At 39.1% G+C, this 16898-nt stretch overlaps 1 protein-coding gene across 7 annotated transcripts in view; it reads left to right on the top strand.

The window, feature by feature from the left end:
- The window catches only part of PDS5B (PDS5 cohesin associated factor B), a 116678-nt gene that overhangs the window by 37009 nt on the left and 62771 nt on the right, over positions 1 to 16898 (top strand). For all 7 annotated transcript variants that reach the window (XR_005815978.1, XR_005815977.1, XM_040543864.1 and 4 more), the window contains exons 7-9: positions 2619 to 2699; positions 4827 to 4967; positions 16131 to 16246. Coding sequence is in view for 5 of the 7 variants with exons in the window: in XM_040543864.1 (XP_040399798.1) it covers positions 2619 to 2699; positions 4827 to 4967; positions 16131 to 16246 (338 nt within the window). In the remaining 2 variants the exon portion in view is untranslated. The remainder of the gene's footprint in view (positions 1 to 2618; positions 2700 to 4826; positions 4968 to 16130; positions 16247 to 16898) is intronic.

Raw genomic sequence — 16898 nt, 5'->3', positions numbered from 1 at the left:
TTTCTTCTCAGCTTTTTTTTATATAGGATGAAGCCTGAGTAATTTACTCAGGGTTGGAAATAGTTACTTCAGGCATTTGTCTCGGCAAACATTATGGTGTTGGGAGATCTTTGGCCTGATATTTAGTGGTTTAATTATGAAAGATCTTTGTTCTTTTTAGACTTCTTTTCCTAAGGCTACGTGCAAGAATCGTGTTTAATTTTTAAAATTTTAGTTAGTAGTAGTTGTGTAGATGAGTTATGACAGCTTTTTTTTTTTTTAAATATCATCTGCTGTGTGAAAGATACAAGCCGAAAATCGTGTGAATCAAAGCAGGTCTGCCTGTTGGAGCTTTGCTGTGCGAGGTATGCTCTTTGGGCTTGGTTTACATGGCAATTGCACCTTGCTTGGGATGTAGAGCTCACGCTGGCCCAGGTGGACGCTGGTTCCTTCGTTTTGGTGGAGGTGAATGGTGGAAATCAAGAAGGATTGGAGCAGTAACTGCCAGCAGCATACAGTTCTTATTATGGCTTTTTATGCACTTTATTTCCTGGGCGGTCACAATTCTGACAAAACAGAAAACAAATGCTACAGGTGGAAACTTTTTGTAAAAAATATTAGCCATAAAGAACAATGTAGCATGCAGAACCTTCCATTTTCTGCGATGTGGAACAGCTCTACAATTTTGCGAGAGCCAACCATTGGCAGTCTTTTACATCTTGTTTAGGTAATGGAAGGGAAAAATTATGAGGTTGAAAGTTAAAACACACTGATTTATTTTTCTTCAGGGGAAAATAAATGCTCAAAAGTGCTCTTAAATTGGGGGAAAGATTGAAATGAAGCTATTCATTTCTGATGTTCATAAGCCTGAGATGTCTCATTTCAAAGTCAGTCTTGGTAAAATGAAGGAACTCGTTCTAAGATCGCCAATCAGTCATTTTAGGACATTTTCTGTATCACGTCTCAAAGTAGTTAATAGCTTAAATTGCTGAAACTTTGACAATAAATTTTGGCTTTCCTTTTGTTACAATTTAACTGGTCATGAAAATACTATGACTTGTTTCTCAGCTGTGACGATGGCAGTCGGCTTTGTAGAATGATAAATATTAAGCAAGCAAAATATGTTTTCATAGCAGAGGGTAATCGCTGAACTGCTTCTGAACTTTAATTTCATATCTCTTCTGTTCCTAATGTGCTGTGATAGCTATGTTTCAGTTTTCCTGTAGTTGATTTGTCTCTACAAAAGCTAATATTTTTTTCCTCATTTATATTCACATGAGGCTTTTTAGAAGAAGGTAGGATTCACTGCAGGCTGGGCTTTGGTAATTTCTTACTATGTTAGCATTTTCTGAAAGCATTTTAGTATCTCTCCAGAACCGTGTTTTTTATTCACATTCTGTAGTGGCTCTGAGTGAAATAGATACTTCAGACTTGGACTTCATAGTCCTGACTTCAGACACTTAATTCTGTCAGTAGGCAAGTCAAAGACTTCTTTTGTTTTATATTAGCACAAAACGTTAATCTGTTCCCGCTGCTGTCTACAAGCCTGTATTTCTATACAGTTTCTGGAATTACGGATGTGAAACAGTCCATCTTCGTAAAAAATTTTTTTAAATTGAGATAGCAACACAGACTAAGCATATACAGGCGATACATAAGTTCTGTGTATATATCTGGGTGTGGCAACGCATCTTGTGTTTGCTTTTCTTTATGCTAAAACAATATAGATATTCCTTCTTATAGATGAGGTACATAACCAAGCTACCCTTTAAAACTGTTTTCTTTTGAATATGCTGTGTTTTTTTAATTATTATTTTAAATTGCAAAGACATCAAAATAGGAAGGATTGTATTTTTATGGAGACTTTTAGCTGTTAAAAGGTTATATGTATTTTTTGGTATCAATTACTTTGTGTCAGTGAAGTCTGGAGTGGGTGTCAAGGGCTAGGTTGCATTTTGTTCTGACAATTTTTGGAAAACGTAGTATAAAAATTGGAGAAAGTAGGTAGCATCCCCTTTGTGTTGTGATGGGAAGGACATGATGATGGTAATAACCCAATTAAAGAAATGGAGGGGTAGGAAGGCATGGCTTGTAATGTTTTAACAAGAACCTAACAAATCAAGAAACTAGTTTTTCTTCATGCGCATGGATTGAAGTTTTTTCTTCTGAGTCCAAAATACCGAGCATCTCTGGGAGACGCTATAGAGATACTGTGCTGATGGTTGATGGGTGGCTGCTTGATGCAAGGGCAGAATTGTACTTGGTATCACAGTCCTGTTCAGAGGCTGTGTTGACTGTAAATGCCTCAAAGTTGCTTCGCAGTGCTTTTCTGGTTTTGGGCAAAGCTGATGAAGAACAGCAGTAACGTGCAGGAACTGACATTGTTGTGTGTCAGGCTTAGAAGGGCAACTGAAAAGTAAACTGATTTATGGGGAAAGCTTTCTCAACATCACCAGTGAAGTTTTCAAAGCTTTGTTTGGACTTGGTTTTGATCTGACTGTATTACCTTTATTACTGAAAGTATAAAAAGAAGAGGCTATTTCTTTAATGCGTTTACTAGTGTATGGTAAATATGAACTCTCATGATTATTTTTTTAAGGATAATATATGTGCTTAAAATTTTTGTTTTATTTTTTCAGAATTTAAACAAGCAAGCCTATGATTTGGCAAAGGCTTTACTGAAGAGGACAGCACAAGCAATTGAACCATACATTACTAATGTAAGTGAAGACTGCAAGCAAATATGGAAATCAATGAATTTTTGAACACTAAGCTGTATTATAAAAAGAATAAATTATATATAGTTAATTAGGGTTGGGTAACTTTAGAAAGTCTCAATTGTTCTTTGAGTTAATTGTTATATTAATTAAGCACTTTCCCTTTGAGTCTGTTTCTTTACCATATAGAAACTAATAAGCCCTTAACAATTTTGTTCACTAAAATGGGGTAGTTTGCTTTCTGCTGTGTTGGGGGACCTCTCTCTCTAATCCTGAATGTGACCAGAAGACCAAATGTATTTATGTATTGTTCTGATAAATATGTATAAACACGTTATTTTTGTGGCAAAGTTCTTTTCTTTACTTCTAAATAGTCTCACTCATCTCCTCGCCAAAAAAAAAAAAAGTGAAGACAGCAGAACTTCAATGCCATTGTCACAGGAAGAGGAGGAGATAGACACTAAAAATAGATAGCAAGAAGGAAAATTGAGTGGATTGAGGACTGTAGCCAAGTTAAGCGTAGTAAAAGACATCACAGTCTGTGCAGGAGAAGAGGGTTGAGAGGCAGAAAAGGTCAGGCATAAGTATGCTCTGAATTAAGCTGCACAATAGGAGAAGGAATTATGCTTTTTTAAAAGTAGTTAAGGATATAGCATGTCTCCTGGCATGTATCCAAAACCTCAAGAGCTTGAAAACAGTGGAAAATCTTTAATGCTTTTTGTTGCTTTCTGACTCGTAACACCTGTGGTATTTGGGAAGTAGTTACCTTTTAAGATTCAAGAAAAATTTTAGTGAAAACTCTCACTCCAAACCTGTTAGTCAAACCTGCTGTTTGGGGAGGAATTGCATGGGAATGTGTTTTTAATGTTGCTTGGCTGCAAGGTTAGATTACAAACTGGGTGACATGTTGTGGTCTTAAGGAAGTCTGTACAATAAGAATCTTCCTCTTACGGAAAATGTGCACGTGCATTCTTCTGTTCTTGGTTTCCCACAAGTGGGAAGTATGCTGTCTGGTTTCTTTGAGCATTATTTTCTTAAAATATATTAAAGACACAGGAGGAGTTAATTGTCTAACCAGGAATATATACATTCCAGACATCTCTGCTTCCAGGAAAGGAAGACTTTTCTACAAGATGGTTAGAGAGTCTTAACTTCTAATGAAATACACCTATCAGTTTTTACTTAATCAACATTACTGGAACCTGTTGTTTTTTTTTTTTTATTGCATCATTTGTTGGGATTCACTTTATAACCTAGATAGGGATTGTTTTCGTGTTTTCAGTTTCTTTACTGATAATGATTAATCTTGTCAGGACTGATTAGCATCACTACCCCCTATGCTTAAGTTTGTAAAAGGAAATTGAAGTGCCATTTAAATGAATTCTGTCACCTTGCTGGCAGGTGGAAATAATATAATCTGTTTAGCCACACTTGTAATATTTTCACCCAAAGAGAATACAAATTTGCAAAATTATGCCTTACCACCTCCCTCCCTGCAAAGTAGGAGGTAGCAGACTCCTTATTTAGTTATTTACCCATCTATTTGGAGAGGATATAGCTGAATGTCGTATAGAATTAATATTTGATATTTATGAAGTTTCTCTCAAACCCATCAAGTTTATTAAGAAATAATTGCTTTACAGCTGCATTATGCTGCTTGTAAATATAAATTCTGGAATAGTCAGTTACTAATTACTACATATGTTTACAACTTCTTAACCTATCAGCTAGCCAGTTGTTTCAGCTTTGTTTTGTCTAAAGGTTGGAATGATTTTAGAGTAAGTGATTATTCTTAGTAGTGCAATAACTGTACATATAGTCACATTATAAAAAGATTTGATGCAGTGGGACCCCTGTAAAGCTGTGTTGCTTAAATTATTTGTAGCCTTGCTACAGTAAACTAAGCGTTACTTTTCTTTACTTTTCATATGTTTTTCCTTTATGTGTAATTTTGAATACAAAACAGATTTGTATATTTAAGAGTTCAACTACACAGCCCTGTTCTGCCCCCCCCCCCCCCTTTTTATTACTGTAAGATTATCAGGGTAGATTTAGCAGTAGACAGGCTTAGCATTTAGAAAAGTGTATGTATACTTGTGTTATTAATGTAGAGTCTTTTTTATTTCCTAGTTCTTCAATCAGGTTCTTATGCTTGGGAAAACATCAATTAGTGACCTGTCAGAGCATGTGTTTGACCTTATTCTGGAGCTATACAATATCGACAGTCACCTCTTGCTTTCTGTTCTACCCCAGCTTGAATTCAAACTTAAGGTAAGTGTTTCTTATACTTTCTGTCTATTTGAAACACATGTATGCTTTTCACTATTGATACGATTTTGTACTGACAAGTTCATCACAAATTATTTGGCATATGAAACTAATATTTATATGTAAAACAAGTCTGCATTGTTTAAAAGAATACTCATAAAAGTGCTTAAGAGTAATTTAACTTCAACTGTATTAACCTACAGTGTCTGTGTGCATATGTTTTTAGGCTTCTGTTTTTCAAACAACAAGTCGATTTTTTTTTTTTAATGGCTTGAATCTGATCTGGTTTGTTCTCTTGGTTTACTGTAGTATTTGTTATGAAGGGCTTTAATATGTTGAAAGTACTTTGTGCTGCTAGCTGTACAGAGAAACTACATCTGTTCACAATAGTGAGGTCTGGAAGGGATAAACTGGGCCCACTGCTAATGGAAACTGATGCAGTGACTATTTTCTTTAAATAGGAAGTCTGTCACAGGTGGAAACATAGAAATATGTCTTGGATTCATTGTTACAATGATCTCTATTTTTTTAAGATTTTTTTTCCATCTGAAAAATAGCTTGTGTTTGCACTGTACCTATTTTAATAGCTTTTTTTTTTTTCCCTTTTTGACTTTCTGCTGTTTCATAGCATCTCCATCACTTGCAGAGACTCAGTATAACAGCTGATACTTCCTTTTTTCTGCTCCACCTTTATTCATTTAGTCATTTCACAAGACGTCTGTGGAAGTGGGGAGTTTGATTACTTTATTGCTAAGTTTGAAAGTGATTACTTACTGAACTTAAAAACTAGTGTGCAGTGGGCGACTTCTAAATTTGCACATATTTCAATTGTTGAGGAGAGGCTTTAGTTTTGTAGAACCTGTGGCCAGTTCTCATTGTAATGTTTATTACTGTAGTGGCTTGTCCATGCCTGTTATCTTTTCGCTAATCTTTCCTGGGTAGATACACTACATGGTTGTACAAGTTGTTTTTAGTGGCTGTATCTTTCTATTCGCATTTATGAAAGAAGTGGGGCCCGGTTTACTTCTTGCTGTCTTTTTATAAAGCACACCTTTTTTTAGCCCTTAATATCTGTTCTTGGAGGTGGAGAACAATTATTCTCACTCCAGTAAAAACACTATTTCTGAAGCTGTTACTCAAGAGATTTAATTTTAACTGGTGCTGCACCCTTTTTTCATAGCCATAATTGCAGTAATCTTTCCATCTTTAGGTCCATTTAAAACTGCAGCTTCTTGAATCATCTTTGCGCTCCTAATGTGTCACGCTTGGCTCCTTCGTTGACTCACATATGCCAGTATTTCAATACTTGCTTCTCGTTTGTATCCTATTTTACCATTGGAATCAGTATTAGTAGGAACACAACTTTGTCAACTTGTTTTCTTTTAGTGCTCTAGGAACTTCTGTTCCTTCAACTGGGTGATTTTGATTCTCAGCCTTTCCCTAGTTTCTTAATACCTCTTAACTTAAAAGACATTTTTTATGTCTGCATTTCTGCTCTTTGGTTAGTATATTCTTCTGAGATCAAAAACGTGTATTTTGCTGTTTTTCATCTCCTCAGACCTTGGTCTAGTTTTTTCTTGAGGCCTAAAACCCTAAGGGTAATGTGGTTGACACTTAGCATTTGTAATATCCAGTGTTAAAATGTTTCCAAGAGATGTAAATTTTAGTAGCTACATTCTTACTGCTCTTACTTAATGCTTTATCTCTTGTTAAACTCCAGTGCTGTTTGTGGCTCTTCCCAGTGCATGTACTGCTACTGTATGAATTGTCTTGTTGCTTCAAGTGCCTTTTTTGGGTGCCTTAAGTTATAACCACAAATAATATATGCCTGTTTTGTCCTATCAGTTGTCAAATGCAATTTGACGCATCTTTTATATTAAAAAAGGGATTAAAAAAAATCCGAGAACATAAAAACTCTTGTATAAAATAAGATAATCCTGTTTTAAATGAGTTGAGAGGTCTTCCTGTGGTTAAAAGGGCATTTTGAGGTTAAAAGGGTATTCTGAAGATGGATGTTCTGAAATATTAATGAAATACAGTCAGTTTGTGTGAGATCAGCACAAGTTCTTTCTTTATGCAGACTTGCCAGTGATGATTAAGTATTTTCCACTCCAACAACAGCTGTGGCGTTATACTAATCAGTGGCAGCTAGTGTCAAGCACTTCAAATTCAGGTCCAGGTAAATTGCCTATTAGTGTTGGAGAAGAGACTGTGATTTCAGTAAAATTTAGCACCTTACAGTGGAAGGCAGCTAATGTTGTGCTGCTTTGAATGAAAAACAAATGGACAGCAGTATCCCTATTAGCTTGATGAAGCCTTGGGTCAAATGGGCAGCACAGGACAAAGATAAGCTTGGCAGTCCCTAATGAAATATGGGAGAGGGGAGTTAGCTTTTTGAATGAAGGTCAATTAAATTTAATGATACAACAACCATAAACTTCAGTGAGCTCTGTATGTTATTCAAAGTTTGTTTAGATGGCTTTGGCTTTTCCAGATTTGGTACATGGTGTGTATTTGTCTGTGGCCATAGCTTAAGAGTTTTGCCATATAAGCTCATGTGCTATGTGCTCTCCACTAGATATTTAAGCAGAAGGTTGTGGAGTGTGTTTAGGTCATGCATAGTTTTGCAGAAACGTTGAATTTTTGTTCTCTGAGATTGTCTGCTACTGCTCTTGAATATACAGGTGTGATAATAGAATTCAAATACTAGGGGTGATACTCAAATGTTTATGGGGCAGTGTGACAGTTACTGTGTTCCAGGATCTCATATTCCTTCTCTGCTGCTAAAGGGCTTTGTATTACTCTTAAAATGGAAGGTGTTGAAGGAAAGCTGTGCCCGTCTCATTGGTTGGCTTGTAAATTTTGAGGAGCAAGAATGTGTCAGATGACCTAATCTTGCATGCATTGAACAAATGGAAGTGGACATATGAAAAGGTCGTCTTCAAAGATAAATCGGGCGATTGCTCTGTTTTTGAAAATGTGCATTTGCTTTAAAATTGGCTTTAAAAGCAGTTAGAAAAATTTTGGCCAGATGGAGTAGACTCATTGTAGACTTTCTCTGAGCTAGACACCAAGTGTTTGAATCAGTGGGATGCTTTACAAAATATTTTCAGGTGCAAGCTTGGCAAGTTCTGCATGAATTCGAATAGAACCCAGTTTTTTATCATGCCAATGGAACCTCATTTGAAAAGAAATAAATCGGTTTCTTAAAATATTTTTTTCTTTTCAGTTTAAGCCATTTTTATCAAAGAGCTCTTTGTAAATTCTTCTGACTTGTCTAAAAAAATCTTTTTGCTAGTAAGGAATGATAAATGGCTGGTTTTGTACAGATGCTAAACTTTTTTTTTTAAAATATGCTGGCCATGTCATGCGAAGCCTGACGAGCAACGGAGATCAGCTCATTAGGGCATAGGGCGTTAAAATAGATTGGGAAGAGTAATTAGTCATCCATATAAAGAAAGAAAAATGTGACGTGGCCCTACCAAAGGCAAAGTCTATAGAGACTCGATTACTGGTAATTTTAAAAAATACTAATAATTTAAAAAAAAAAATCAAATTTTTGGGATGTCATTTGACAACAAAGTGGGAAATTCTTATCTAAAGAGACGACAGAAATTCCTGGAAGTATGATAATATTGTTAACAACTTTGAGGGATTGCCCTTGAAAAAGTCCTTGTGTATGTTCTAACAATATATGTATTTTACTTCTTATTACTGAGGAATTAAAGAAGAATACGTTCAAGTTTATCCATCCTTCCTTCCTTTTTACTTGAGGTACATCAAGGAGACAGTTGATCAGGTTTTGAAGATGTGATTATTGAAGAATCTTGTTCTGTGAATGGGATGAGTCAGTTTACACTGAGGGGAGGCTTTCCAGCTACACTTCCTCCACCCAAAGTAAAATGCTCACTCATTGTAAATTAACTTGTAGTAATGTTGTCGAGACTGAGATGTATGCTACCACTGACGTCCTCTCGGAACGACTTGAAATACTGAACTGAATATAAAAAGAGAGAGGTGCTGATGGCGAAATATTTCTGTGCTGCCTGCCTTTTTCTAGTTCTGTGCATACTTATGACACCGCCCCCCCCCCCCCCATTTTCTTGTGTTTGGCACTGCTGGGAGGCTTTTTCACTGTAGTTCTGCCAAGAGCGATGGGTGCCAGGCACTTCAGTGCCACACCAGCCACCTTCCTCTTGTCTTAATGGCATTAATTTCTGGAGCTCTTTGACCACATGCTTAGCGAGCTGGTGCTTATCAGCGTGAAGCAATATCAGCCAGTAACGTCTTTGATTGGAGCGGAATGAGTTTCAAGAGATCCTTGTCTTCATGGGACAAGGGTCTTATGAAAGTTCTAGACTATCTATTTTTAATGTAGAAAAATTCAAGGGATTTCCTGTCAATGACCAAATTTTTGGCTACATATGGTGGGATATGAAACTGTTAGTATAGAACTTGTGACAGAGTTTAGGTCCCTCAGTAGCTCTGTTGTGCATATTTACTATTTTGGATCTGTATTGGGTTCACATGGCAAGGGTTTGGTAGCAGGGGGTTTGCAGGGGTGGCTTCTCTGAGGAACCCAGCAGCTGCCCCGTGTCAGATTAGAGCAAGTTTCAGTCGGCTCCACAGGTACCCGCTGCTGGCAAGAGCTGAGCCAGTGAGCAATGTTGGTTGGGCCTCTCAGAGCAGATTTAAGTAAGGGAAAAAAAACTGCTGTGCAACAGCAGCTGGGGAAGAGGAGTGAGCACCAGCCTTGCAGCCCCCAAGGTCAGTGCAGCAGGAGGGCAGGAGGTGCTCCAGGCACACAGCACAAGTTCCCCTGCGGCCCGTGGAGAGGCCCCTGGTGGAGCAGGCTGTCCCCCTGCAGCCCACGGGTCCCACATGGAGCAGATCTCCACGCTGCAGCCTGTGGAGGAGCCCCCGGTGGAGCAGGGGGATGTGGCCTGGAGGAGGCTGCGGCCCATGGAGAGCCCCTGCAGGAGCAAGCCCCAGGCCGGAGCTGCAGCCCGTGGAGAGGAGCCCACGCAGGAGCAGGGGGTCTGGGGGGAGCTGCTGCCCGTGGGGGACCCGTGCTGGAGCAATTTGCTCCTGGGGGATGGACCCCGTGGTACGGAGCCGTGTGGGAGCAGCTCTTGAAGAGCTGCAGCCTGTGGGCAGCCCCCGCAGGCTCAGTTCGGGAAGGACGGCATCCCGTGGGAGGGACCCCACGGGGAGCAGGGGCAGAGAGTGACTGTGAAGGAGTGGCGGAGACGAAGCGCCAGGGACTGACCGTAGCCCCCATTCCCCTGCATCGCTTGGGTAAGGATGTAGAAGAAGGTGGATGGGGAGGGAAGGTGTTTTTAGTTTGCTTTTAGTTTCTTACTAATCTAGTCTGCTAGTAGTAGGCAACAAATTAATCTCCCTATGTTGAGTCTGTTTTGCCTGTGCTGATAATTAGTGAGTTATCTCGCTGTTCTTATCTCACCCCTTGAGCCTTTTCCATCGTATTTTCTCCCCTTTCCCATTGAGGAGGCGGAGTGAGAGAGCAGTTGTGGTGGATGGAGTTGAGCTGGCCAGCAGGGTAAAACCACCACAGGATCTAAACAATGTGGCCATCTAGTGTTCAACCACCTTGCCACTTTGGTTCAAATATTGACCAGTTGGTCAAGATGACAGGTAACTTCAGTTGAGAATTGTATGTGTTGACTTGAATGAAGAATGCTTGGCAGTAACTGGTGTTCTCTGAAATGTGCAGCTTTTGTGCTTTATTCTGTTGTTTGTTTTTTTTGTCTTATCTGTCCCAAGAATATTTTCAGTTGTTCTAACAGGTCCATGACCTTCTTGTGCTGGGGTCTCCAGAGGTGAACACAATACTTCGGGTGGGGTCTCACGAGGGCAGAGCAGAGGGGCACAATCCCCTCCCTCCACCTGCTGCCCACCCCTCTGTTGATGCAGCCCAGGATGCAGTTGGCCTTCTGGGCTGCAAGTGCACTCTGAGTCAAGCTTTTAATTGACCAGAACCCCCAAGTCCTTCTCTGCAGGGCTGCTCTCAGTGAGTTCTTCTCCCAGTCTGTGCTCCTGTCTGGGATTGCTCCAACTCAGGTGCAGCACCTTGCACTTGGACTTGTTGAACCTGATTAGTTTTAAGCCATACCCTCACATCCTATTGCTGGTCACCAGAGGGAAGGGATCAGCACCTTCCTCTCTGCTCCCTCTCTTGACAAAGTTGTAGACAACAACGGGGTCATCTCTGTCTACTCTAAACCGAACAAACCAAAGAGTATTCTTAGCCATTCCTTTTCAGTCATGCCTTCTGGTCCTTTCACAGTGTTTGTTGCACTCCTTTGGACACATTCTAATATTTGTATGTCCTTACTGTATTGTGAAACCCAAAACTGCACGTAGTAACCAAGGTGAGGCCACACTGTATCTGAGTAGAGTGGGACAGTCGCTTCTTGTGACTGGTTAGATAAACTGTGCTTGATGCACCCTAGGATGCAGTTGGCCTTTTTGGTCACTGGGGCACATTGTTAATTTATGTCGAGCTTGCCATCAGCTAAAACCCCCTGATCCCTCTCTGCAGGACAGCATTCCATCCACTTGTCACAACTTACATGTGCGTACAGGATTACATGGTCCCAGGTGCAGAATCAGGCACTCGCTCTTGTTAAATTTCGTATGGTTTCTCATTGCGCAGTGCTCTTGTATGTCAAGATCTCTCTGTATGGCGCCTCTACCCTCAAGGGAAGCAAGGGCTCTTCCCACTTTAGTATCATCTGCAAACTTGCTTTTTGTGTACTCAACTCCTGTGTCCAGGTCACTGATAAAACGCTGAAGAGAACTGGCCCTAAAATTAAGCCCTGAGGAATGCCACTAATAACTGGCAGCCAGCCTGAGGTTACTCAATTTACTACAACTCTTAGAGCCTAACCATTACATAGTACTAAGAGCTTTGCCAAATTAACTCCCCCCTCTGCCCGTGTGGTAGTCTGTCCTCCCCTTCTCCCTCTCATCCTCCTCTCCACCCCCCTGCGCCCCCCCCCCCCCCCCCCCAAAAAAAAATAAATGTCACTGCCTGCCCTTCATACCTATTATGGGTAATCTTGTCATGACAGGATATCAAATTAATAAGGTATTCCCTTCATGAAGCCATGTCAGTTTTAACCAGTCAATGCATTGAATTTCAAGCACTTTTCAATAACTCCGAGAATGATTTTCTCCATAATTTAATCAGACATCAAGGTGAGACTGACAGGCCCGTAATTACCAGGGTACTCATTCTTGCCCTTCTTGAAAACTGGAACATTTGCTTGCTTTCTGTCAACTTGGACCCTTCTCAGTCTCCCAGAAAGATTTCACAGTAACATTGGCCAGTATTTTCAGTACCCTGGGATGAAAACCTTTGGAACCCATAGATTTAAGTGCAGCAAATGTTGTTCAAGTTCAATACCAGCTGGGACCTTAATCACTCCCTAGTCGCAGTCCTCCAACCCAGGGCTCCAGAGGTCCCAGCACCCATCACTGGTGTTAAAGGCAAAGAATGACCTTGGTGACTCCTTTGGCATAGATGGATCATCATCCACCTCATCGGGACCCTGTCCTTCCTATTCTAGAGTCTCGTATCTGTTGTGTAAGGGCATCTGGGAAGGCAAGGTAGATGAGAAGGACCAGAGACTTGTTTCCATTCACCTCTATCTCTCAAGTTAATCCCACTGCCTTCTGGTTGGTGGAGAGAGGGTAAAGGATCCCCTTTTTGGTGTTTATGCCTAGTCATTGTTTCTGTTCCAGCAAGGGTAGTGTGTGGTTCCACCAGGCAATCTCATGCTTGGACTCCTGGATGCTCCTCAAACTGCCCACTTTCCCCCGAAGCTCAGTCACCAAGCTGAGCAATTCTTCTACCAGAGTGTACATCCCTCGGACACTCTCACTGCTGTCCTCAGGCACTGGTAGAAAACACAAGCATGCTGCAGCTGGAGATCTGGGTGGCTGCATGTTCCCTTGGGAGTTTGTCTGGGCAGCTGCATCCTCCTGGTTGGTGCTGATACCACAGGGGACATGAAGATATAACTTCCTGTCAAGTGGTCACCATTGCTTAACCTCCCTGAGGGGGAATATGACTGGTGGACTAAGGGTGTCAGGGGCAAAGAAATCCCCTGACTACCTTGCAAGTCTCATAGAATCATTAAGGTTGGAAGAGGCCTTCAGGATCATGTGGTCCAACCATCACCCTACTACCCATGTCACCTACTAAGCCACGTACTCCTCTTGGCACACAGCGGTTGCTGCTGCTGCTAGTGCTGGTTTCCCGTGGTTTGAACAGCTTTCCTGTCTGAACAGGAAAGGAGTATTGCTAAAATTTAACACTATGTGAGGGCTGTGTCAAAAATCGTTTGCCTCTCATTGGTGTTTTTTTAACCTTATTTTGGAAATGGGACTGTGGGATCAGCGGAACGCCCACTGAAATTCATCCAGCTAACCTCTTTGATGAGGAACAGCCATTAATGCCTGATCTTGGCATTAAAAAGTGATGTGTTTAGAGATCTAGCACTGACACAGAAGCACTATCAGTGCAGGAGAGAACAGAGATAAGACTATTCTTGTGTAGGTCAACTTGTAACTGAAACTGATGTCCCTTCATTTGAATTTGATATTTGATTTTCAGAAATTGGTATTACAGAAATTAAATATCCGTTTAATGTCTCAGAGAATGAAAAGCTCGTGAATGGGGTGTTTAGGAATAAAACCGTAATGGATTATTTGTCTTTGTTTTACTTTTCTACTAAACCAATGTTACCTAATGAATACAATCAGCAAATTGTTGGCTTTTATTACTTTAGAGCTGCCTGTCTTCCTGGACATGGTAGTTAAATTTTTTGGCAAGTTTCAGGTTGTGTCCACTTCTACTCGTAAAGCCGCCCAGATTATCAGTGCTGCCTGTTCTTTTGGGCTTGCCTACTTATAACAGTCTGACCAACTTCAGTGGTTACTGACACATCATAAGACGTAGGCAGAAGAGCAGCAGCCTTGGGAGCAGGGTATTGGGAATTAGAAGTAACAGTGTTCAGTGTCAGTTTTTATTGGTGAATCTTTATGGAACACGATTAAGCATGAAGAGTGTCGGATCATACCTAAGAGAAAAGGTGAAGAACATGACTATTGAGTTACACAATGCATCATAGGATGGAGAAGGATTAAGGTTTTTCTAGAGCTTATCGTACTGATTTTTTCCTCAGGAAAAAAAAGTAGATTAAAGTAGAATAAGGAGAGAGACTGTGACAGTGATGTGTTCATTTATTAACAACTACAGGTTGATTTTATTACCTTCAGGGTCTTAAATGAGAATATCTCAAGGAGACCAAATCCTGGGCACAAATTTAGAAAGTACCAAATAGTCCTGGTCCATAATCACAAATATTCGTTGTTTCTACAAGCAGGTCTATAAACCTGGGTGCTTATCGTATAATTGGATTACTGCCTAGTGTAGTGAAAACTTCTTCTTTGGCTAATTTGTTAAAAGATATCTCAATCTTTTTCTATATTTCTGGCTATGCAATAAAGCAGTTGAATGCTTAGTGTCTGCTACTGCCCTTCTTCCAGGGTTACTTGCTCTGCATCTGTGTTGATTGCCTAGAGAAATTCAGAGGTGTGCAGTACTTTTAATATTTTGTTGGTTTAATCAGGAGGGGATAGGATATGAGTAATGGAGGTCGGACTACTACAGGCTGGGGAAAAAAAGTTAAAATTCTTTTAGGGCATCTGAATCCGTTATGTAACAGACACTGGTAAGCTGAAACTCAGGAAAAGAAAAGATACCGTTTACTGCAGTTTAAGAGGAGGTTGTAGATGACTCAGTAAAACGTCAGTCTGAATTTGAGTCAGATAAATCAGTCAAATACAGACAAAAAGTGTTAACTCTACTATTAAAGCTGCTAATATTAAATACTAAGGTGTATTCAAAAGCACTATAGTTTCATGTAATGTAGTAATAAATCAGTGTCAGATTTCTTCACCCTTGTCTTGCTCTGGTACTTAAAAGGATTTTAAATATGCTTTGACTATTCTTAGGGAGCTGAATTGAAAGAAGATACGGGAAAACTTTTCAGCCCGTTTATGGTATTGAGTCAGGAGAAACAGTTGGTCTTTAAGGCTGGTGTTGTCAGAGAACTCTGACAACTACATTATGCTCTTATTCTATGGTTAAATTCAGAAGGTGATGTTGAACTAATAAGAGCGTCAAAGATGGTGGAAAAGAACATTATTTGAAAAAGCTCATGTCTATTACAAGAAAGAGGAATGAAATAATAAGGGGTGAATAACAACGTGTTCAATCAACTTGACTGCACTGCCCTATTTTCAAAGAACTGTTGCAGCCAGTTGTTTTCTTAATAAGCAAAAGAAAAAAATATATTTGAACTGCAAATACGTGTTAATTGCACAAATATTAGCCCACATTTCCAAAGCATGTTTTAAGCTTCAAATGCTGTGTATTGTATTAAACAAGCGTAATACAAACCAGTGCTGATGAAAACGTACTGAAGAAGGTCTTGTTTTATCTTTGTCAGTGTTAATTTTTTTTTAATATGAAAGAAAAGCATCTGTTGTAACTTAGCAGTTTTAAATACAGGCTTAAATACAGACTTTAAATCCAGGACCAGATACTCTGTGTGTCAGATCTTGGGTACTCAATCTGATGTCCTTTAAAAACCTGTGCTCTGAAAACTTTTTAATTAAATGTTTGTAATAAAACTGTTCAAGAGAACTGTATACTTTTACATGTAGGTAGAAGTAAAATGAGTTTTGTGACTTTTATGCTGTGATTGATTTGTATAAATTTGTATAAGCATGTTATCAGATTTCCTAACAGCAACACCTGTAAATGATGATTAAAAATACATCTACATTTACCACCAGGCATTGATCAGTAGGTTTTTTGTCACTGCGCTGCATTGTTTTCACTGCCTTCATTGTTTTGTCTTCTCCCAGCATTAACGAAGGTTTTTTTGTCTCAAGGTACACATTTGTATACAAGAAAAACCTATTATTTTTTATTATGATTTTTTTGAATTGTGTAAGTATATTGTTATTATATAGTCTAAAAGCTGTTCAAAGCAGTATTTTGCTTTTGGGGTGTGTTATTTTATGGCTGGTTTACTTTTCTGTTTTTTAAAAATTGTGTTCATTTTCCAGAGCAATGACAATGAAGAACGCCTCCAGGTTGTAAAACTTCTAGCAAAAATGTTTGGGGCAAAGGATTCCGAGTTGGCATCTCAGAACAAACCGCTCTGGCAGTGCTACCTGGGGAGGTATATGCTGTTTTAGTTCTCTTCCCAGGAAAGAAAAAAAAATCAAAGAATTGTAATTCAATATATTTCAATTCTACCTCTTTAATTTTCCTCAAGTGATATAGCTAAGTGTGATATCCTCATGCTTTATCTGAAATCTGGCAGATAACGCTAAGGAGATTATTTTATATATATCCTCTGCATTTATGATTCTGCAGAGTGAACAATTACAAGTCATCCTTTTTTAATTCATATTTTGCAACTATCTTTACTGCTATTTCCAAGAAAAAATAACATTTTATTAGAATTTTTTAACAAATGATGGAATCATTATAAAATATATTCAATGATGGATTAATTATAAAATAATATCAGATAACATTTGCATTATCAGGTATTATGAGGTCTGGTTTTGTGACTTTCATGTACAGTATTTCTTTACTGATTTCAATTTTTTAAATTACTTGTGTGCCTTAAAGGAGGTATGTAGTATTTACAATGCAGAAAACACACTTAGTCTTTTGTTTTTAAAATATTCTACCAGTTTGAAATAGGAAATAAAGCTGGAGCTTGTAGTCGGAAGGAACTTAAATATGGATACTATGGTGAAAATACTTTTGGCTTGAGTAAATGAGGATAAATCCTATAAATTATTATGAATGCAGTAGTTTGT

Source organism: Cygnus olor, chromosome 1 (assembly GCF_009769625.2).
Source record: "Cygnus olor isolate bCygOlo1 chromosome 1, bCygOlo1.pri.v2, whole genome shotgun sequence".
NCBI lineage: Eukaryota > Metazoa > Chordata > Aves > Anseriformes > Anatidae > Cygnus > Cygnus olor.
The sequence above is the reverse complement of the archived record's forward strand: the minus strand, read 5'-3'. Positions and strand labels throughout refer to the sequence as shown.